Below are 25,174 nucleotides of genomic sequence, written 5' to 3'. Positions count from 1 at the left end.
AACACAGAACAGTCTTGAAAAAGAAATCATCATAAATATCATTCCCTTCTGTCGTTGTTGATATTCTCTTATGATATTGTTGATATAACCATACTTCTCTATCTCTCAGTATCTGTACCATTTAGTCGTAGCTGTGCAATTCATTCCACTAATCACACTTTTGTAATATGGATGTTCTGAGCTTAACTCTTGTTTACTTTCATACAACTTTCACTTCAAAGGTATTCTTTATGAGTTTGGTATGCTGCATTAGATGTCCAAATAATGCAGTGTTTCTTTTGGAAGATTTCAATCTGTATCCTTTTTTGTCTAATTCTTTTAATATTTGCCAACTGTATTTTCTTTCAAACTGGATGCTTTTGTGACTCCATCATACATCGTTATATATATCTCTGTTTTTTCTCTTTCATGACCATAGATAAATCCCTTCAAGTTAATATCTTGACTTCATCTTTAGTTACTCCTATATTAAAGTGTTGCTCATTGATAAATCATTTTTATTTTTGAAGGTTGGTTTGACTGCTGTGATTGGTCTATTAATACCCACCAAACATGTATTACTATCACTTAGTGTATTGTCTGAAGCAGCCATCTTTATTTATTTGTTTGCTTCATTATAGCCAGCACGGATTCAGAAAATATCGTGCTTGTGAAACACAACTAGCTCTTTATACTCATGAAGTAATAAGTGCTATCAACAGGGGATGTCAAATTGATTCCATATTTTTAGATTTCCAGAAGGCTTTTGACACCATTCCTTACAAGCGTCTCCTAATCAAACTGCGTGCCTACGGAGTATCACCTCAGTTGTGCGACTGGATTTGTGATTTCCTGTCAGAAAGGTCACGGTTCGTAATAATAGATGGAAAGTCATCGAGTAAAACAGAAGTAATATCTGGTGTCCCCCAAGGAAGTGTTATAGGCCCTGTATTGTTCCTGATCTATATTAATGGCATAGGAGACAATCTGAGTAGCCGTATTAGATTGTATGCAGATGATGCTGTCATTTACCGTCTTGTAAAGTCATCAGATGATCAAAACGACTTGCAAAATGATTTAGATAATATATCTGTATGCAGCAAGAAATGGCAATTGACCCTTAATGAAGAAAAGTGCGAAGTTATCCACGTGAGTACTAAAAGAACTCAGCTAAATTTCAATTACATGATAAGTCACACAAATCTGAGGGCTGTAAATTCAACTAAATACTTAGGGATTACAGTTACAAATAACCTAAACTGGAATGATCACATAGATAATATTATGGGTAGAGCAAACCAAAGACTGCGGTTCATTGGCAGAATACTTAGAAGGTGCAAAAGGTCTACCAAAGAGACTGCTTACACTATGCTTGTCCGCCCTATTCTGGAGTACTGCTGTGCGGTGTGGGATCTGCATCAGGTGGGACTGACGGATGACCTCGAAAAAGTACAAAGAAGGGCAGCTCGTTCTGTATAATCGCGAAATAGGGGAGATAGTATCACAACATGATACGTGAATTGGAATGGCAATCATTAAAACAAAGACATTTTTTGTTGCGATGGGATCTTCTCAAGAAATTTCAATCACCAGTGTTCTCCTCCGATTGCGAAAACATTCTGTTGGCACCCACCTACATAGGGAGAAATGATCATCACGATAAAATAAGAGAAATCAGGGCTCGCACCGAAAAATTTAAGTGCTCATTTTTCCTGCGTGCCGTTCGAGAGTGGAGCAGTAGAGAGACAGCATGAAGGTGATTCATCGAATCCTCTGCCAGGCACTTTATTGTGAATAGCAGAATAATAATGTAGATGTAGATATATTTCCTATCTTAATGCTTGATCTTACTTGCATGTCAAAGTGCTCTTTTGCCATCTTTTTGATTTTGCTTTTGTTCATTCCTAGATCATAACTGCCCAGTAAATTAGCCAAAATACATAATACATCTTTTTTCTGAAACTGCACAGACTATTATATCATCAAAAATCTTATGTAATGCATTTGGTCAATGAAATATACAATTTTTGTGAGTTTTTTTGTGTTTCTATTGTTCTTTCCATAAAAAAAATTAAACAAGGGGAAAGAAGAGACAGAACAGTCAGATGCCTCTTCTTATTGAAGCCTGGTTCTTCATGCTATAAATGTCTAGTTCTCTACTATAGTTTCTATAGAAATAGATAATTAGTCAAAACTTTATGGTAGATGAGAACTGTTTGTCAGACAGGGAGTCAATCTTGGAACCTTGCCTGCTGCAGACAGAGTTCTTACCAACTAAGAACTCCAGCAAGTTCCATGATATACCCTCTTACTGCCAGTACATCTTGCCTAGTTTTCCAATCTTCACTTAAGCATGGTATTAATGAGAAATTCTGTGAAGTCTGGGAAATAGAAGACAAATATAAGTAGATCTAAGTGGCCACTCCTTCCCACGTGCGCTCAGGGTGTATGAACACATATGCCACAGCCTGGCATCAAGACTGACTATGTATCACTCACTTGCCCACACCTGTCCATATGTACCTGTCATCAACCCACTGCCAAGGTTTCTTTCTGTAGGAACAGTGTACACATGGAAAAGAGGGACAACCTTAATCAGCAAATTATGATGGATAGATGAACACAGAACACATATGAAGTTGTACTTAGGTAATAAGAGTCGGCCGGTGTGGCCGAGCGGTTCTAGGCACTACAGTCTGGAACCGTGCGACCGCTACGGTTGCAGGTTTGAATCCTGCCTCGGGCATGGATGGATGTATGTGATGTCCTTAGGTTAGTTCGGTTTAAGTAGTTCTAAGCTCTAGGGGACTGATGACCTCAGATATTACGTCCCGTAGTGCTCAGAGCCATTTGAACCATTTTAGGTAATAAGACAGGTATCTGTTAAGGGAGTGCATTTACAGTTGAGAATTGACAGAAGAGATTAATTTGTTTCTGGTCAGAAAACAGATTTTATAATGTTGGATGACTAATTTAATTAGCACAGTAACCACTCATCATATGAAGGAGGCATTCCATCACTGTATAGTGAGTAGCTATCTTAACATATTGTGTTGCTTATGTTCCAGTTTTTAAATTAATAATGCTTGCATAGATATATTTTAAATAATTTTTTTTATGTGAGAGTGTCAAGAAAAGTGAGCTATAATTACTCATAATATACAATATTTATGCATTATGTTGTCCACATTATGGATTAAAAATATATCTTTGCCTTATTTTTTATATGTAGGAAGACACTGCGGCAGCGGAAAGCTTTGACAGAGTCAGTACCAGCTACTGGACGGCGTAAGTCACGCCGACATTCAACCGGCACATCCCCATTCTCTCTTCGCCAACAACAACAGCAGTCACCATCATCAAATCAACTGCTGGTCCCTGGTCAAGATGAAGAAGGTTCTCCCGGATCCCATACACCACCTGGTTATGGAGACACCTCCCATAAGGACAGAAGTAAGTTTACCTTCAATTCTAAAAGCCTTGCAAATTTTGCAAGAGGCAAGTGCATTTTGGTATCAGTTATGTGTTTGAGAAATATTAGTGTCATTGTAGACCTAACTGCCAGACTATATGTAGAACAGTGAAGTAACCCACAAATGCCTAAAAGCTTTCACAGAAATACACACAGTGAACTGTTTAGTCTTTGGCTTCATAACTGCACAATAGTTATTGAAAATGTGCAGCCACTGTGAAAGTGATGAGGGTCACTGGTGTTTGGTTGTGTTGTGTGGAAACTAAATAACATAGAGCTAAATGGAATGGAGCAAGTTTGAGATTTAATAACCTTGCGACTTCGTGGATACTAGAGATGCAACACTTATGTAATTAAACAAGGGTGAGGAAGGAAACTCGGCTTGGCCTTGTCTAAGAAACCATCTTGGCATTCACCTGATGTTTTTCAGGTAAACTATGGTAAACATAAACCAACATGTCCTGAACCTTAGTTCTTCGTGAATACAAGAATTCAGGGTTAGGAATCATATATTTAATTATTCAAACTACGAAGTAGTTTTACATGCAGTACTTATACTTTCTAGTTGTAGTAGTAGTAGTAGTAGTAGTAGTAGTAGTAGTATAGTTTTATCAGCAGCTGATATTATGGTATCAACTTAGGGAGAAATTAACAAAATATTGTTTGTCAGACATTCCTCAGTAATGGTTTATATGAAAAGATGAACATGGTACCAAATAGAGAGCATTCCTATGACTAAATTTTCTTGATATAGATATGGTATTTTTATGTCAAATTCATTATACCTATCTGTTTCTGTAGATTGTTATTTCTTACCATTTGTATAAATATATTATCACAATAAATATTTGTTTTAGATAGAAAACTATTGGGAAATGAAGTTGGCACATGGTAACATATTGGGCTTTACAAGAGATAGTGCAGTTGTTAATGCACTGGACTTGCATTTGGGAGAATTTAGTTTATTTTCATGATTTCCCTAAATTGCTCCAAGAAAATGTTCAGATGGTTCCTTTGAAAAGGGCATGGCTGATTTCCTTCCCCATCTTTCCATAATCTGAGTTTGTGATATGTCGCTAATGACCATGCTGTCAACAGGACATTGAACTGCAATCTCCCTTCCTTCCTTGAACTTTACTTTCAGTCACTGACTGAACATCTAGGTTTAGGTTTACCATGTTTTCCTACAGTTCTTTTACTGGATGAAAGAACCTCTGGTTCTGAAAGCAAGTTTTTGTGGTATTTCTTAGCCATGCCCATGTCTGTTGTTCTTTGGTGCATAACAGGTTTTCCTATCTATATTTGGTTGTAGATTCATTTGGGAGACTTTTTCTATATAGGAACAACCAAATACAATTATGTGTAGTTGGATCTACCTATGTGGAAATAATTTGTGTTATACACTACTCTTAAACTCTGGGTTCCCTTTGTGTGCGAAAGGATGGAAAATGGAACAAAGCAAAATAGGTATTTTGAAGGAAGTCACTCAGGATCAAGGGACAAGACACACAGCATAAGGGGGTAAAATGGAAAATGAATCTGGGGAACTTTGCTATGTAATCATTGTAAAGTCCATGTCATCCACTCCTTACCTCCAATTCTACCAGATGTGAAAACGTCAAATTCCAAAAGTTTATTGACCATATAACTTTTGTGCGTTCTCTATAGCTGCTTGGCATGCAAATATTTTTCGTATTCTTTTTCAAACTTAGTATACACTTCCTCCAGTTTGAATGAGTTAGGATGAAAACCAAACATATTAAAAACTTAAGCACACAATATTGATATTCCACAATAATGTATGTTGTATAGTTTATTATGAACTGATTTTAGCTTTACAGACCATCCTCAGGTAACTTAAGTCTAAAAAGATAATCCACACAATGTCAGTGGAATTTTGTAGTTGTACAAAGTTTATCTTTCCAAAAATATGTGTCCTTTTACAACTAAATATATATTGAAAAAACATAATGAAATTCACAAAGAAGCTCTGAGCAAATAAATCTTATATTACAGTATACCCAAAGATTAAAAGCATAAGGCCATAAACTATGTGCAAGTGACTATTCACTGGCACAGACTACTATTTTAGATGGACAAAATAACTGGTGAATGTGAGGAACAGGCCGAAGAAAGCAGATTGGGTGGGGGGGCACAGAGAGAGCCGAAAGGAGCCTATGGAATGATGTAATGTGGGTGTGGAGCAGTTATGACAAGCACATTGTCTAATGATGACGAAAAACAGTAAGCAGCTGCTCCTTCTTCACTAATACTGAATAATAAAACTGTGTTTGGTCTATAGGTATCAGGTCAGGATTCTTTGATGGGTGGTTATTAATAGCCAGAATTCTAAGTAATGTTAGTTTTCTGCATTTAGCTCCTCTATGGAGAACATCACATTCAGTATCATAAGAATGACATTTATTCAGAGCACGTTCAGCAAAGGTAGACTCTTTCTTTATCAGTCTCCAACTCCTATCATGGTCAGTAAGTGTAGTAGTTATAGCTCTCCTTGATTGACCTAGATATAATTTGCCACTTGTTGTTGTTGTGGTCTTCAGTCCTGAGACTGGTTTGATGCAGCTCTCCATGCTACTCTATCCTGTGCAAGCTTCTTCATCTCCCAGTACCTACTGCAACCTACATCCTTCTGAATCTGCTTAGTGTATTCATCTCTTGGTCTCCCTCTACGATTTTTACCCTCCACGCTGCCCTCCAATACTAAATTGGTCACTTAGATTGCAGAAATCCTATAAATTTACCTCTATTTCAAATGTGGAACCTTGTCTTTACACTTATTCAGAATGTGGGCTATAGTATTCCTGGTGGATTTTAGCTTGTTGGCAAGTACCAGTACCTATGAAGTCCTACCTACATATAGCATGGTGGTCAATTTGTTATCAGTGTAATTTAGTGCTTTCCAAGGAGGATATAGAATGGGAAAAGGGGGGGAGGGGGGGAGAGGTATTTTAATTCGCAGTAATTTGTACAGTATTTGCTGTGGAAAACTGAGAGCTTTGACTACAGCTTGTTTATCACAACTGAATTCATTTTGGAGAAAATTTGCATTGCATAGTTCAAAAATATATATTTAAATTAAACAACGGAAAGTCCAAGCTGGAATATCAACAATATTATGAAAAGGATAGATTGCTATTCACCATAAAGATGATACGCTGAGTTGCAGAGAGGCACAATGAAAAGAATGTTGCTCCTTGAGCTTTCAGTTAAAGCCTCCTTCAGAAAGGAAAACACACACACACACACACATTCACATAAACAAACACACTTCACATACATGTGACTACTATCTCTGGCCACTCCTGCTGGAATGCATTTTGGCTGGAGCAGTCATGAGTGCATGAAGTGTGCTTGCTTGTGTGAAAGTGTGTGTGTGTGCGTATATATTTTCCTTTTGAAGAAGGCTTTGGTTTAAAACTCAATGTGTAACAGCCATTTTGTTGTCTCTGTATGCAGCTCAGTGTGTCGTATAAGTTAATATGTTAATGTATTATTTTACAATGAAATTATGACATTCTGAATCTCCAGATTCAGTTCATTAAATTAAAAAAACTAACTTGGAATTTAAATAAACTGCTGTGGAACATCCACAGTTTTGTATCTCCATTCATAATTGTGAAAAGAATTCATTAACATTTTTGTGTCTCTGAGGTACATCTTCTGCACAATAAGTAATGAAAATGATTAAATTACATGTGCCGTACACCTGCACAGAGAGGGACATGGCTGATTATCTTATCCTATCTAAGTGAGTAGATTTCTGTGCTTTCCCTGGTTTCCTTAAGTCAAATGTTGGAAAGGACATGGCTGATTTCCTTGTCGTATCTAAGTGTGTACATTGTCTCTAATTACCTCGTTGTCAACAGGGTGTTAAATCCTAACATTCCTTCTGTCCCTGTAATGAATCGTACTTCAGAACCTGTTCTATGTATCCACACACTACAGCTTACTACAGCTCCACCACAGCTAATTGCAACCAGTCCTTTATTTACTTTTTTTACTTAATCTTATTTTGAATTATATTTTAACTTTTCCCATACTAATTTCTTCCATATTCACCCGTACATCTTTTCTGTCTCTCCTCCTTCTATCATCTTTGAGCTGACACTGGCACAGTGCTTAATAGTCCACTACAGTGATCTCACTAAACTTCTGAATGACCTACTGTGCTCTTTCCTTTCTTCTCAAACAGCTAAGATAACAGTTTTTTATGTTCTTTCAGTTGTACTGGGGGTTGCTCCTTCTGAAGGTAAGTAATTGTGAGCCCATTTAGGTTTTCGATAATTTAACAACTTTGTGAATGGTATCATCCATTTTATACATTTAATTATTTGAACAGATTGAAAAATCAGTCAACCAGTTGCAAATAAAGGTTTATTATCCCTTGACCATGGTTTCGATATTTGTAAAAATATCTTCTTCAGAAGTATTGGCCTTATTACACACATGATACCACAATATATTAGATGAAGCTGAGCGGCTATTGTCATCAACAAAATTGATGAAACAACAGTTATTACAAGCCATGGCTTTAGGTAGTGCCAGATTAAGTCGTACTTCAGAAAGAGTGCTCATTAGTAAATGTCCACAGGTAGATGATCTTGTCAACATATAAATGTAATATATTATTTATTATCGAATGAACATTTATATGGTAAATTGGTTAAATTATAATAGTAAATTATAATATAATTTTGTATGATATAACTATATAATAATAGTAAGTTATCATAGTACTATCTGTAATGTAGCAGATAGTAATAGAGGCTCTGTGAGGCTGTTCACAGACAGTGCTGGTGTCCCTAGAAAGGTTACAATACCGAAAGACTGGTGAAGCGCAGGAAGACCTGCAGAGGATGGACAATTGGTACAGTGATTGGCAGTTGATTCTAAACATGAGTAAATGTAAGGTATGCGCACAAACAGAAGGGATCCATTACTATTAATTACACCATTGGTGATGAAACCATTGGAAAAGCAAGACTACCACAAAATAGCTAGGATTAAATGGCCAGATTGAGCTAAAGAGAAAATATAAAACAGATTGTAGATCAAGCAGATGCCAGATTGACACTCATTGGAAGAAACTTCAGGAAATGTAATTCATCAATAGAAGAAGAGAAGAAGTGGCTCATCAGTCCTGAATGCTTACCAGGTTGGATTAATAGAAGAGAGAGAGAGAGAGAGAGAGAGAGAGAGAGAGAGAGAGAGAGAGGATCAATATAAAGTGGTGCATTTAATCATGTGACCACTTTATAAGCGTTTGAGTGTTACAGAGGTGTCAAACAAACTCTAGTAGCGGACACTACAAGAGCAGCAATATGTATCATGGAGAGGTTTACTTTTGAAATTCTGAAAGCAAGTGTTTCAAGAATAATTGGGCAACATATAACTTCCTCCCATGTATGTCTCATGAAATGACAATTATGAGAAAATCAGAGATACATAAATCTACCAACAGTCATTCTTCTCACACACCATTTATAAATGGAACAGAGAAGGGAAAAATGAAGTGTGTTATAGCCACCACACACTGTAAGGTAGCTTGCAGAATATGGAAGTTAATCTAGATGTAAAAGCCACCTCTTTGTCCCACTCACCAACATATTCCAGCTTCATCACCAGTAACTCCTAAAACATAAAAATCAGAACAATGTGAGAAACCACTTGTGTTTTTTACCAGGCAGTTGTGTATACTACATGACTTTGTTTACAGAAGCAACTGATTGAAAGCATGAATGGACACAAATTGACTTCTACTCCTGTGTTTATATGCTGCAAGCCACCTCATGTTTTGTGGTGGAGGATACTGCGAGTTCAATGTGAGTTGTTTCCCTTTAGTGTTGCAGTCACGTGCAGTACACAGGGGGAACAGTTGTTGGTAAGACTTAGTGTGAGCTCAACTCTGCAATGTTACAGTGCTGGTGCTATTGCTAGATATACATAGGAAGAAGGAGTATATTGGTTGTCTCTTTCAGGAAATTACATTCATGGAATTTCCACAAAAAACCACACCATAAAGCCCATTGCCTCTCTTCTAATGCTTGCCACCCAAGTTGATGAGCATGTCCATGACACTTCTGTGCTTGTTAAATGAACCTTACCAAATGAACTTGTGATGAAGTGTGCTGCTCTTCGTTGGATCTTCTTTGTTTCCTCTATCATTCCTTTCTGGTGTGCGTCCTAGATAGCCAAGCAATATTCAGGCAGCAGTCGAAAGAGGATTTATAAGCTACCTTCTTTCTCAGTGGGCTACAATTCCTAAGGATTTTTTTAAAGAGCATGGCCAACATGTGCCTTTTTTGTGGTTACCTTTATGTGGTCTTTTCATTTTAATTAACTCTTTGTGCACACTGTTAGATTTCAACAGATGTCACTGCTTCCAGGGGCTGTTCGGCAATTGTTTGTGAGCAGTGCATTACATTTGTTTATATTGGGAATCAACTGCCAATCCCTACACCAAGTGTTGATCCTGTGCAGATCTCCCTACATTTCATTACAATTTTCTAGCATTACTACTTTTCTGTATACTCTGTACCATCCTGAACAGTGTCATGGATATCTCTCTCTCTCTCTCTCTCTCTCTCTCTGTGTGTGTGTGTGTGTGTGTGTGTGTGTGTGTGTGTGTGTGTGTGTAGTGAACAGTAATGGTCCTATAACACTCCTTTGGGGTATAACCAAAGTTTTTTTATGTCTGAGATTTTGTCTTTGTTATGACTGATATGCTGTGTTCTATTTGCTAGGAACTCTTCAATACAATCACAGAGTTGATCTAATACTTCATAACTCATACTCTGTTCATTTTGGAACAGTGTGGAGCTGTAGTGAACAACTTCTGGAAATCAATGAACACAGCAAAAATTTGGGCTCCAGTCTCTACAGCTTTCTGTATCTCATGGAAGAACAGAGTTATTTGGGTTTCACATGTTCATGTTGAGAAATTAAATAATAGTGTAGCACCAGCTTCTTACATTATGGAATAATGTATGCATAATATGTGCAGTAACTGTTCTTAAAAATTACAGAACTATGTAGCACCAGTTTTTTTCTTTATGAAGTAACCTATTTGCACGTATGGATAATCAAAGCAGTATTGTACACCAGGGATGAACTGAATCAGGCTGTATGTTTTTAAACACATTGCCCTTGTATTCAGAGGGATAGGAATTCTAATCTCCACCCAGCCATTGTGATTTAGTTTTTGCATGGTTTGCCGAAATTACTTCAGGCAATTGCTTGGCTGGTTCTTGCCTGCCCCATTCTCTTCAAACTAGACTTGTAAGTAAGTAAAGTTTTATATTTTAAATTTTTAAGCTGTAACGCCATAACATGTTCGGTCTTCTTATTAAAGTGACCCATGGATGAATATAAATACCACTACTTTTACTGCTACTAAAGAACTGTCTGTCATGAGGACACTCCTCACCTAGTTTATGAGCATGCTCCAATCAGACATTAACAGCATTTGAAAATAAACAAACAGTCTCACTTGAACTTTGTGATCTGAGCAAGGCTTTTGATTGTATCCCCTTTGACATCCTACTTGCCAAGCTAAAGTATTATGGTATAAATAATACAGGGTAGAAATAATCAACTCTTACCTAAATGACAGGAGGCAATTTGTGTCAATTCAAAACAGACACTCTTCTATGAATAATGTTGCATCTGGTGTACCTCAGGGCTCTGTCCTTGGTCCTTTCTTCTTCATTGTTGCAGTTAATGATTTGCCATCTTATGTTGGGCCTGAGTCAGTTATCTGCTATGTGGCTGATACAATCTTAATTAGCACAGATCGAGATTTATAGGACACTCTCACCTTCACACTAAACTGGTTCTCGGCTAACAAACTTCCATATAATCCGGAGAAAACTCAGCATCTGCAGTTGGGACTGGCTAATGAGGTAGAACCAAAATCCATAAAACTGCTTGGAATACACATTGATTCCAAACTTAACTGGCAACCCCATATCAACCAGATCTGCAAAAAGTTATCAAGGGTGTCCTATCTCATCTGGAAACTGCCTGATTTAGTGAGTAACAAATATCTCAGAACAGTCTACTTTGGGCTTTTTCAGTCTCATATATCTTATGGGCTGTTACTGTGGGGCCACTCATGTCATGTCAGTGATGCACAACTAATGCAGAAAAAGGTTGGTCCAAGGAAACACTGCCTTGACTTATTCATCAAAATGGAAATAATGACAGTGATAAATCTTCATATTTCTGTACCACTGATATATGCTAAAAGAACAGAACATAATTTAACACCAGAGAGAACATACACTTTCATGACACCAGAAACAAAGAGAGTATTGATATTCCTAGACACAGGCGAACAAAAACGGGCAACTCTCACAAAGTGAACTGTTTGAAATTATTTAACAAATTATCACATACAGCACTCAATATACCGTTCAATAATTTTAAACATAAACTGCACAAATGGTTAATAGACAATCCATACCTCAATCATACAGAATTCTTGGATACCTGTAACATAGAAATTGAGTTTTAAGTCTATGATTGCAATACTGTACAATTGATTAATGCGGCATAAATAATTTGTACTTGTAATGTAAACAATAACTAATATAGTAACTTCTTATGTATCTTGGCATCATTATAATGAAGCCTATTTCACTGCATGTGGTCAACGGAAAATAAAGAATCTGAATCTGAACAATATGACTCCTGAGACCTGAATGGCTGTTACTGCTGCACTATTTGAATCCTCCCACCCATTACTAATTTCTCTGAACTTCAATTCCATCTCCACTCCACCATCATTCTACACTTAACAAACTGCACTTACACGAAGGAGAAATTTTCATTATATACTCAGTTATTTATTTATTTTCATTTTTCTCCTTTTTTATAGTGATTTCACCCTCTTGTCCTCCTCCTTTATTATTTCTTACTGCCTATTTATAAATTGCCTTACTCATTTCATTTTTCATTTCTCTTCCCCCTTAATTCACCTTTACTTCTCAATCTGTCCATTCTATCACCTGTGAACTAGAGCTTTATTAAAAGAAATTTGGGGAAAAAAGAGTATCTTCTAGTGACAATAGATTGGTTCCGTGCAACATAAGGGTTGAGTGATCTGCCCTTACTTTCCAGCCTACCCCAATCAACCTCTCTTTCCTCCTGGAAGAAGAAACAGAGGAAGTTCCAAAAGTTAGAATTAGTATTTTCCACTAATCAATAGTATTACGAATTTTGGCCTCTTGAGATGAGTACTGTCCAGTCATTTTATGTGATTTGTTTAACCAAAGTTCATTTTGAGAATATGTTGGACACATTCATCCCAGATAAGAAAACAAAAAACATATAGGCAATGAAGCGTACTTCATTAACACAATTATTACATAAGCATTATCAATAACACTAAAAAATGACTGAAGTAAAATTAATTGTGACAAGTTCATTGAAACACAAGACAGTTAAAATGCTTCGGGATCCACAATATAATGTACTAACACTCTATTTCCAACTAAATAGCCTCTCTAGTTCTCAAATTAAGAGTTGAGTAGTCTTTGTCTTGTCTAAAATTCATTCATCTATGGATGGTGAGCTTGTATATCAAACACATACGGACATTAAAAGTGACTGCATTGACCAGGCTACTTATATATTCATGTTTTTAGGACATTTTATGAGGGATGATTGCACATAATATATTTCTTATCATTTTTGTTTCCAAAATGTACAGCAAAATCTGCTGAAATTATCATATAGCTGCAAGGTTTGTTGTATCTTATATGCTTATAATATTTCACTTGAAGAGAGAGGACAAGTTGCCTCATTACCAACTATAGATAATCTCAAAATTAATCATATGTGAGCAGTAGTGACATGTGGACTTTGCACGGACAGACGGTGATGCAGGTGTGACACCAGCTCTGAGGAGGCGTAGAGAGCGTGCCGAGCGCCAGCGGAGCTTCATCCGCGAGCAGCAGGAGACCACCGCCTCTTTGCGTGCCTCAATTGTGGCACACGGTACTTATATTTTTGTTTTGTTTTTTGATACTTTTCACTTTTATCAGAATTTTATTTCTATATTTTTTATAGTTTTTCAATTATGTTTTTGAATTATTATTTGCTGTCCATCACCAAGGTTACATAGGGAAAAAATCCTTCTGCATTCATGTTAACTACAGTGTGTGGCTGCATTTTACACACGCAATGTATTGGAGCGTATAGCACACTTTCAACAGTAAATTGTTTCTTGTGCTTACATGCAGTTTCCCAGTAGTCTCATTCCTGCGACTTTAGTGTACTGTGTTTCTTTGCACCATACTAGCTCTAATAACAGTTTTTTTAGCTTTTCAGTAATGACTATTTTTTATGTTGGAAATTTACTTATGAAAGTATAAAGGAAAGGTATTTTAACAGCTCAGGAAAATATACAATTACTATATCAAATGTTTTTCATAAAACTGTTTAGCCATTTGTTCCAAACTGCCAAGAACATTACATTGTCTGAAAACCTGTTGTCCCTCAGAATTCAATTCATTACTTTGCATTCTGAGTTACCATGCCAAGTATTTAAATACTAAACAGAACTCATTATTATTCAGTCTAAGTGACATTTAATGTCAACTAGACAGCACAAACTTCTGTTGTACAAGTATCTATACGTATTTCAAAATAAAGCCCCTGCTGTATTTTTCTGTCTGTATGTGAAGGCTAATCTCAGGAGCTACTGTAGCAATTTTAATACAGTTTTCACTAATAGACAGATTGATTCATGAGGAAGGTTTACATATATAATTTATTACTGCTGTGCCAGACAAGCTGTCCAGCCATAGATACTTAGTACTATTACTGTGAAGATGTGGCAGGTTGCCAGTGACTTATTAAAATAGAGGTACAAAACTTCATGCTACACCATTGACTTTTGCAGGTGACTTTTTGGAAGTGGATGCTCCAGAATTTTTTACAGCTGTATTGATAGTATAAGGTATTGATAGTATAAGGTATTGATATGTTACTGTCAGTACAACATGGTCAAACTTACAGGAAACAAATGGATGATTTAGAGTGACTGTGAAAATGAAATTGAATTTCCCTTCATGTTAAGCAAGTTATGTGGACAGAACATTGTTTTTGACTAGAGTGAGGCTCCAGACTCTTGTTTGGAGGACGTAGCAGTTTGAATTGCTGGTGTAGAGAATCAATCAAAAGAGTTGAAAACAAATAAGTTGCCAGGTCTGGATCGAATCCGTGGTTGATTTTACAGAGAACACTGTACTGCATTAGCCCTTTACTTAGCTTGCATTTACCATGAATCTCTCATTCAGTGCAATGACCCAAGTGACTGGAAAAAAGCACAGGTGACTCCTGTAGATAAGAAGGGTAAAAGAATGGACCAATAAAATTACAGACTAACATTCTTAACACCTGTTTGCAGCAGAATTCTAGAGCACATTCTATGTTCGAATAAAATAAAATTCCTTGAGACAGAAAAGCCTCTGTCCAAAAATCGACACAGATTTTGAAAGCATTGCTAATGCAAAACTCAGCTTGCCCTTTACTCACATCATATTCTGTGAACAGTGGACGAAGGGCAACAGGCAGATTCCATATTCTTAGATTTCAAGAAAGCATTTGACACAGTGCCCCCTGCAGACTGTTAATGAAGGTCCGAGAATATGGAATAGGTTCCCTGGCATGTGAGCGGCTCGGAGAATTTTAGGTAACAGAACCTGGCCCATTGTCCTTGGCAGTAAGTGTTCATGTGAGACAAGGATATTATCAGGATTACAAAAGGGGAGTGTTCTCTGCATATATAAGTAATCTGACCGATAGGGTGAGCAGCAGGCTGTGACTGTTTGCTGATGATGCTATAGTATATGGGAAAGTATTGTGATTGAGTGGCTGTAAAAGGACACTGGATGACTTAGGCAGAATTTCTATATGGAGTGATGAATGGCAGCTTTCTCTGAATGTATGAAAATATAAGTTAATACAGATGAGTGAGAAAAACGATTCTGTAATGTTTGAATACAGTAATAGTGGTCTGCTGCTTGTCACAGTCACATTGATTAAATATGTAGGCATAAAGTTGCAAAGAGATAAAAAATGAAATGAGCATGTAAGAACAGTAGTAATGAAATAAAATGGTCAAGTTTGGTTTATTGTGAGAATTTTTGGGAAATGTAGCTTGTCTGTGAAGGAGTTTGCATATAGAACACTCATGTGACCCTTTCTTGAGAGCTGCAGATTAAAGGAAGACACTGGAGCAATTTAGAGGTGTACTGCAAGATTTGTTACTGGTAGGTACAGTCAAGAAGCAAGTACTGCATTACAGAGATGCTTCATGAACTCAAATGGAACTCCTTGGAGAGAAGATGACGTTCTTTTTATGAAACACTATTGAGAAAATTCAGACTCAAGAATTGCAGCATACTGCAGAAGGATTTTGCTGCCACCAACATACATTTCACATAATGACCAGATAAAGGAAATTAGGGTTCACACAGAGATGAATAGACAGTTATTTTTCCCTTGCTCATTTTGTGAATGAAACAAGAAAATAAATGATTGTCAATGATATAAGGTACCGTCTGTCATGCATCATACAGTGGCTTGCAGAACATGTGTGTAGATGAAGATGTAGAGGTAAATGTTGATGAAATATAAATAAATAAAAGTCATAGAATGAATGGAGAAGGAAGCAGTGAAATAAGGAAAGAGCAACATTTATCAACAACAGGAGTTTATTTGGGACATGGGAAGACAGTGAACCCAAATGGCAGTATAGGGGTAAAAGTTTGCACATTATTGTACTGTAAATAAGAAGGTTATTTTTTTGTACGTTCTGTTTGGTCACTGGTCTATTTAGTTTTTTCCTGTAGCTGTAATCTAGTTATTTTCACAACTAATTTTTTCAACCCAGTTAATTATTTTGTAATATAGGTCATAATGAATACTGCATGAGACAAAAGATAAGCATGTTCTTAGCAGCTACTGAAACGGCTAAGAAAATTTCAGCCTAGCATAAACACAAAATGTTCACTGTTTTGAAATTTCCAGTCAAATTTAGAAAACAGGCATATTTTCCTGGGCAGGAAATTTTTATTTTCACTTTTTTTTACCGTTAAATGTACTGTATTTTAAACTAAATAAGGCAATGAAAAGTTTTTGATGGAATGTAAATGGTGGAAAGAATAAAGATGCAAAAGTCGTGCAGTTGACGGGTTAGTAAGAATTCTTGTATAAAGTCTGAAAAACATCACCACCAAAAATAGCTAAAAGTGGTACAGCTACCAAATGAAAAAGATCAACACAAGTTTCTGGATTAAAACAATAGTTTATTCTGCACTACCATCTGTTGAAAATTATGTTGGAGATTGAAACATTGGCAAAGTGTTTACATGTATGAAGCCATTACGCAGTGCATTATTATTGCATAATAATAATGCTAATGTCTATGTGTCACAGTTTAAACTACAGCTTTCACCAACACTCAATTATGCTAAAATATTTTGACCAAATTGGACAACTTGCTTCTCATCTAGCACACACACCTCCCTGAGCCATTTCCAGTCACACAATGCCCCACTTTCTGTGTACAGGTAGCTGAGCAAACTCCTCCTACCTCCCAAGAAAAATTGTCCATCCTAACTGCCAACAACATTTGGTGTTTACACCTAAGATGAGGCTTACAACCAGTAATGTTACAATTAGTAACACACACAGGGATATATTGTCCTGACTGACTAAATTGTGCCAGCACTGTACCTCAACTGGGTGAGAGGATAAGTATGGTAGACAGGATGAAGGGAGAAAGGAGTCAGGGAGTGGAGATTGAGTTGGAGGAGGGGCCTGACAACTGGAAGGGAGAAATAGTAGGTGCACAGGATGAGAATGTGTCACTGGTGAGTTTATTTGGGCTGGTGACAGGGAGAGTTATGCATGACTCATAACAACATGATGGACTGGATTGGGAGGGAGAGGTAGAACAGAGGAAGAGGGAGGTTTCAAACAGGAGGTTGTGAGTGCAGGGTGATTGAAGCTGCAGTCGCAAGGCAGAGATGGAAGTGGATGTGAGGCAGATATGAGCGGAAATGGAGATCAGGAGGATTATGGAGTTAAAGGATTTGTTGCACATACAGTTCCCATCTTCATAATTCAATTACGTTGGTTCTGGTGGGAAGGATTTGGGCTATGAAACAACTGTTGAAAATGAACGTGCTGTATTAAATGGCATGCCCTGCACTGCGTGGACAAACTCTGGTCTCGGACACAGTTCGGTGGTGGCCATTTATTCGGGTGGACAGCTGGTTGGTGGGCCATATAAAATGCTGTGCAGAAGTTATGGCATAATGTGCAGAAGTTATGGCAGAGCTAGATTATGACTGCTTTCGTGCTGTGCCTCTGATAGAATATGATATTCTTGTGACAGGATTATGAACAGGATGTGCTTGGAGGGTGTCAGAGAAGAATGCAGTATCATCCTGAACTGGTTCAACTTAATCATATTCTTTGCCAGGATTTTAAATACTCATCATCATGCCCATAAATGAGAGACATCATGTGCTGCAGTTCTTCCCAACTCTCCCAAAAAGGTATTCTGCCACCCTCCCTATGCAGTATCATCATTCATCCTGATGCCATACTCATTCTAATCATTTTCCATATGGGTCTTAGCCCTTTGGAAGACAAAGGTGCAGGACCTATCCGATACACCCAGTTAGGACATACTACTCAAGTCCTGTCACATGCTGATCCTATTCTTATCCCATCTTATCACAGAGAGGGTAACCTGTGGAAGGTTTTACGATATATGTCATCTCTGCTGTAGCTCATGCACAGCATTTTATGTGGGCATGACCTCCAACCAGCTGTCTATCCAAATGAATGGTGACTGTCAAGCAGTGGTCAACAAACAACACTCTGCTGAGCACAACACCGTCAGTTTCAATGGCTACTTCATAATGTGTGCCATTTGGAACCTACCTTCAATACAGGCTTCTCCAAATCACAAAGTCAGTTGTCAACCCAGTACACCTTTCAATCTCATAATCCTCCTGGCTTCAATCTCCAAAAGCCTCTGCCCTACATCCAACTCTGGCCCTGCCTTGTGACTCCAATATCACTTATCCTACACTAACACTCTCCTGTCTGCACCCTCCCTGTTCCTGTGTTCTACTTCCTCCTCCCAATCCAGCCCTCCACATGACTGTGCACTGTGCACAACTGTCCCTGCTAGTGGTCATAATGAGCTCACCAGTGCCACATTCCCTTCCTGTGTCTCTTGTCTCTCCCTCCCATCTGTCAGCCACCCTTCTCCAACACAACATCCCACTTCCATCTCCTTTCTCCCCTCGTACACTCTGCTGGACACCCCACCACCACAACCATCACCAGTTGAGCTGCAGTGCTGACACAGTGTAGTCTGCCAGGACATTGTAGGCTTGCAGGGGTGTGTGGGTGGCTGAGGATGACATGGTGGCCAGACAGTATCATTGGTGCCTTTAAGGCTTGTTCGGGCGGTGTTTGTTTTTTATATAAAGAAACATTCCACATGGGAAAAATATATTAAAAAACAAAGATGCTGTGACTTACCAAACGAGAAAGTGTTGGTAGATAGACACAATAAAAACACACAAACACACACACAAATTTCAAGCTTTCGCAACTCACGGTTGCTTCGTCAGGAAAGAGGGAAGGAGAGGGAAAGACGAAAGGATGTGGGTTTTAAGGGAGAGGGTAAGGAGTCATTCCAATCCCGGGAGCAGAAAGACTTACCTTGCAGAGGAAAAGGACAGGTATATACTCGCGCACACACACACGTATCCATCCGCACATATACAGACACAGGCAGACATATGTAAAGGCAAAGAGTTTGGGCAGAGATGTCAGTCGAGGCGGAAGTACAGGAAAAGATGTTGTTGAGTGACAAGTGATGTACGAGGGGCACAACCTCCACTAATTTCAAGTTGCCGCCCCTTGTACATCACTTGTCACTCAACAACATCTTTGCCTCTGTACTTCCACCTCGACTAACATCTCTGCCCAAACTCTTTGCCTTTACATATGTCTGCCTGTGTCTGTGTGTGGATGGATATGTGTGTGTGTGTGTGCGGGTGTATACCTGTCCCTTTTTCCCCGTAAGGTAAGTCTTTCCGCTCCCAGGATTGGAATGACTCCTTACCCTCTCCCTTAAAACCCACATCCTATATAAAATTCAGAAGGATGAGAAAAGAAGCGGTAAAACATGCAATGACACATGTAGTCATTTTTTCCCTTGCTCAGTCTGTGAATAGAACACACAAAGAAGAGACTGATAGTAGCATGGACTAAGGTTCATCATGCTCTGTTCAATGGTTTGTGGTGGGCATATGTACATCTAGATTTTATAGAATATAACAACAAAAACAATCAATTGTTGATAAAATTATTTAATTAGATAGATAAAAAATCTACTCACAAAGCAGCAGCAGAACACACACATAAAAGACTGTTGTGATTGGCAAGCTTTCGGAGCTAGTGACTCCTTCTTCAAGCAGAAGGGTTGAAGGGGAAGGAAGAAGGGTGAAGGAAAAGGACTGGAGAGGTCTAGGAAAAGGGGTAGATTTTGGCAAAGTCACCCAGAACCATGGGTCAGGATGAGAAGGAAATACTGATTGTTGGGTACTCTCTCAGGGTTTCAAATCTCATCTAGTACAGTCCCCAACAATCAATATTTCCTTCTCATCGTGTGCGATAAGTATTCCCTGACCAGCGGTTCTGGGTGACTTTTACAAAATCTACCTCTTTTCCTAGACCTCTCCAGTCCTTTTCCTTCACTGTTCTTTCTTCCCCTTCAACCCTTCTGCCTGAAGAAGCTTCGAAAGCTTGCCAACCACAAGAGTCTTTTATGTCTATGTTCAGCTGCCACTTGGTGAGTAGATCCTTTATCTATCCAATTAAATAGACGTTATAGAAGGACTTACTCTTCCCTTTCCATGGTAACGTCTTCCTTGTTCCAAACTATAATTGTTCTCTAATCTTGAAAACTTCCAATCATCCTGTACTTGGAATTGTGCATGTCATCTCTGTTTACTTAATATTGTTGCTGACAGTACATTGCACCCTTTCTGTTATACTTTTCATGGGTCATATGCAACTTTGTATTATGTACTATTTCATAGCAATTTATCTGAAAATAATTTCTCATTTGTATCATTTCTGAATACTAAGATCACCCTGTACTCATTTGCCTTTTATTCATCACACTTTACATTTATGCCTTTCTGTGTTGTCTTTGTATAATAATTTCCTACTCTTTGTTAACTCCTGTTGTAGAATGTGTTTGACTTATGTTTTCTTAGTCTCAGATAATAATGAAAAAGTACAGTTAATGTCAGAACTTTTAGTAATAATGGTAATAATAATAATAATAATAATAATAACAATAACACAACATCAAAACATGGTTTCATATGTGCATTGTCTTAACATGTATGGGACTGCTGTTAGAATGACTCTAGTTCAGATTTTCAATGAATTTGATGTTGACAACTTAACATAAGATATAGACATACTAGTTTTAAAATACAGAGTAAATTATCTTAGCAGGTCAAATGGGAGTGGGCTGTTAAAAAGAAAAATCGTGGTAATATCAATTTGTGTTTTATTATCACACAGTTTTACTGTAAACATAAGACCAATAATAAAGTAAATAAACAGTTGGAAAAGAATTAACACAAATAAACAATTTTTGTAGTACTTTCGGTCAAACAGATATATGGTGAACAAAAAAATTGACAATAAAAATTCTGTTAATAATTAAATTAGAAAAAATAAAATACCTTGATAAAGCTGTACAGGAGGATGGACAAGGCAAGAGATATTAAAAGATATTATTGAACTTAGGGCAAATAAATGGAAACAACCTGTCAGTTAACTAAGAATATAGATTGTGAGATCATTCATTTAAGACCATTTACTGTGTATGTCCTAATTTCATTCTCTACGTATCATTGCTATACTGCAATAGATGTTGTAATGAATGTTATGGTCAACCAATGGATTTCATTGTAGCCTTCTATCCTGATGAGAATGTATGAGCTTGTCAAAAAGGGTTATGCAGCCATTTCTGAATGGGAGCCACACAGTGGTGAATATATTACTGCAGTGTATAAAAAGAAATATGCAGCAAAGAGCAGTGAAAAATTATATTTATTTAGAGCTGCTACATAAACATACCAGGATACAGCTCTAGACACATAAAAGTGCAGTTCCTAGTTCAAAATAGTTCAGAAGGCAAGCTATCATTCAGAAATAATCCATGTTATTTGTTGAGTTTCTGCCATACATGTGAAATGCGGGGCGCACTGTAGAAATTGTGCAAAAAGGCAACTAATCAATACTTCACTTTTTTGCTTTTCTCATAAAGTTGGTACACAAAATGGGAGGTTAATCATAGAAAAATAGCTTATTTGTATTTGTAGCTCTTTTGTTTTGCGTTCAGTGACACCAGAAGTGAGAGCGGCAGAGTACATACAGGCAAAATTTCATTGACAAGAGTTGATGAAGATCTTGATATTGTGAAGCATTATCATTATGGTGGAAGGTGGTGTTACCAGTTTAATTTGGGTGTAAAGAATCAAAACAGGGAAGCACTTGGAATATGATAACAACTGAGGAAAGTAAAATTAAAGAATTGTGTATCGTGTCAATGGAGGTTTCTTTCTTTTGCATTCAGATGGACTGTCCCACAGTAACATTGTTTCTGTGAGCACTTTAGTGAAGAGAAACTACTTTCTGGACAAACATACTTTATATTTGCTTGCATACATTGTGTCGCAAAGAAATATTACAGAGAAATAACTTTTGTATTATAATTATTTCTGCTTATTAAGCAATGTCTGTGTTATTTTCAGTTTAAAACACAATCTGCTATTGAATATCCATATTTTCACCAAGTTCAGCTCCTACAAATATTCTTCTTCTCAAGATTGTTTAAAATAGGAAGTTGAATTCAGAAACTAGTTAAAATCACAGAGAAAGAAATGCTGACGAGTACTTATCTTCACAAGTTACAATTATTAGTACTGCTGGTAGAACGCAGCACTCCTAATTTTTGGAACAACAGGTTTCCTTCTTGAGAAAACAAAGAGGATGGAGGATGGTAAGAGAACCAGGTTTCCAGGCAATAAGTGAGAGGGACTCACCTGTTTTGAGAAGGAAGAATAAAGGAAAAAAATCAGGTTTCTTTGATAAGCAAAACTTAAATATCGCTCATTGCCCATTTGGAACAACATCTACACCTATGCAAGGGCAGTGGAAAGTCCTTGTGGAATGTAAATAATTTAAAGAGTAAAAGTAACAACTCACTCAATAGTATAGGTGTTGAGCCACTGAAAGGCACATAAACAAGACCGGAAATTGTTGTAGCTTTTGTAAATATCATTTTTTTTAAAATAAAGAGTACATGTATCCACATATACATATGCGCACATGTACACATGTATGGCTACATTGTGCCTTCTGACCACCTTGCACTATGTAGTCAGTTTCTTTATTATTTTTACAATATGCAGTTGCCATCTCTCACCTTAAATGGGTGCTGTGGAAGGCTGAACTGGTACCAATATTTCCAAAAAACAGGCACAAAATAGTCAGTATTGTCAAACACAATAGAAAAGTAATTTGAATCTTAAGCTTTTGGAAATGAAAACTGCTTGATTAGTATGAAAATTAAAAGAGGAAGTTTAGGAGAGGATGTATAAGTGATGTAGGAAAAGAAAAATTACATAGAGCCATAGGTCAAGTAGATGATACACAGTGGAAGTAATGAGTTAAAATATACCATTGGACTGCAACACACCAAGTTCAACCCACAGACATTAATTTAGTTTTAATCTCTCAGGAATTTACTATTGTCATCATCTAGTTATACTTGTATCGTCTCTGGTATGGTTATTATTTTTTTTCAGCTGTTGGAAAGAAATTGTCACATATTGTCAAAGACTGGAAATGTGAAGCACAAGACAGTGAACTGTTGTAATCAACAAGGTAGTCATGAGTAAAACTGATCATTGGCAGGAGGTAAGATGGAGTAGTGAGAAGTGAGGAAACAGAGTAGCCAAAAAAGAAAGATAGAAAAGACAAGGACAAACAAAACAGATATGGATATGTGGTCTAATGTGTAATTTCTATGCTTCTTACAGACTGCCTCCTACAGACACCTGTAGTGTGTATGTAAATGTTTAATACAGCACATTTTTTAAGCACGAAACTCATATGAGAAGAAAAAAAGTGTTCTTTTGCACGTTAGTTGTTAATCAAAGACAAATTAGAACACTCAAATTCATTAAGTATTTGACCTGAGAAAAAGATACATCAGTCATTCAGCAGGTTATTGTGCACTTGTACACTATTAATATGAAGAATGTACAGAAAACTTGACAATTTAAATGAAAGGTATTGTCTTCCTCACATGTAGTAAAAAGATTTTGGTCTTGATACAGAAAACCAGAACAGTGTCACATCTGGTCACGAGATGGAAGGAACAGCACAGACTCCTGACTCACCCAAAAGAGAATCAGGTTCAGTACGTGATCTCACACAGAGACTTGCAAATGCAGGTGTCGGTGGGAACCAAGATGAAGTGACAGGGCCGCGTCCACCAGACCTTGCTGGTGACATGACTGGACTTGTATCTCGTGCTAAGGAAGGCCTGGCCAAGTCAAAATCAAAGGTAAGGCTCTGTTTGTCAAAGGCATTAATTAGAATAATGTAAATAACCATTCATTGTTTTCAGTTTCTGAATATATCATGTATGTCGTTGAGCAATTAACATATGAAATAGTATCTACAGATTCTCGATTTGTAAATTGTGTGAATTAGTGTTGACTATAACAATACCTGAGAAGGAAAGTTGCTACTCACCATATAGCGCTGATGCTGAGTCGTGATAGACACAACGAAAAGATTCACACAATTATAGCTTTTGGCCACTAAGGCATTTATCAGCAGTAGACACACATACACACACCCACACATACACTCATGCAAACGCAACTTGCACACATGTCTGCAGTCTCAGAGAACTGGTTTCAGTTTGCGTGAGTGTCTCTTAATAAAACAACAAGTGCTGAAGTCAAGTAGGTTACATGCAATGTCTGATAGGAAATTCTTGGTGTACAATAGAAAGATGGTGGAATGAGGCTTTTGTACATTTTTAAACTATGCAAGAACATGCAAAGGAGATGGGAGGAACATTTTAGGGGGTTAAGCGTGTGCATTGTGAAATTATTGTACAGGGTAATATAACTGTGCAAGGGATATCAGATGGCTTGATGGTGGCTGAGAAAAACTTCATCACAATGCTGTTTATATTAAGGCAGATCAAATACTATAACAATAAATGAAACCAAGAAGACAGCCATAATTAGTGGACTTCATATTAAAATGAAAATTCACCAAAGAAACAGTCCTGTCAGAGGAACATCCACAACAGAACATATACCGGAGGTTGAAAGTACCACTACGACACCTGAAGATGGGTGTATAAGATCCTAAATCCGGTCCTGTGTTAAATAAAAGAACTTACAGCTGTAACGGTATATTCAACCTATGGTCACCAAAGAAAACTGTAAAATTATGAGACAGAACTTCTGCCCAGAACTTGCCTTCAGAAAGAGAAATATTTAAGACTGTTGACAGACACGCATAAAAGTACATGAAAGTATCCTAGCTTTCAGC

General features: G+C 37.4%; 1 protein-coding gene across 6 annotated transcripts in view; it reads left to right on the top strand.

The window, feature by feature from the left end:
• Positions 1-25,174, top strand: part of LOC124613025 (FH1/FH2 domain-containing protein 3) — a 647,968-nt gene that overhangs the window by 528,601 nt on the left and 94,193 nt on the right. For 5 of the 6 annotated variants that reach the window (XR_006979594.1, XM_047141584.1, XM_047141583.1 and 2 more), the window contains 3 exons: positions 3,212-3,432; positions 13,349-13,471; positions 23,938-24,167. Coding sequence is in view for 5 of the 6 variants with exons in the window: in XM_047141584.1 (XP_046997540.1) it covers positions 3,212-3,432; positions 13,349-13,471; positions 23,938-24,167 (574 nt within the window). In the remaining variant the exon portion in view is untranslated. The remainder of the gene's footprint in view (positions 1-3,211; positions 3,433-13,348; positions 13,472-23,937; positions 24,168-25,174) is intronic. The other variant, XM_047141585.1, reaches the window with a different exon arrangement.

This window comes from Schistocerca americana, chromosome 4, assembly GCF_021461395.2.
Source record: "Schistocerca americana isolate TAMUIC-IGC-003095 chromosome 4, iqSchAmer2.1, whole genome shotgun sequence".
NCBI classification, from domain to species: domain Eukaryota; kingdom Metazoa; phylum Arthropoda; class Insecta; order Orthoptera; family Acrididae; genus Schistocerca; species Schistocerca americana.
This window is presented reverse-complemented; position numbering and strand designations above follow the sequence as displayed.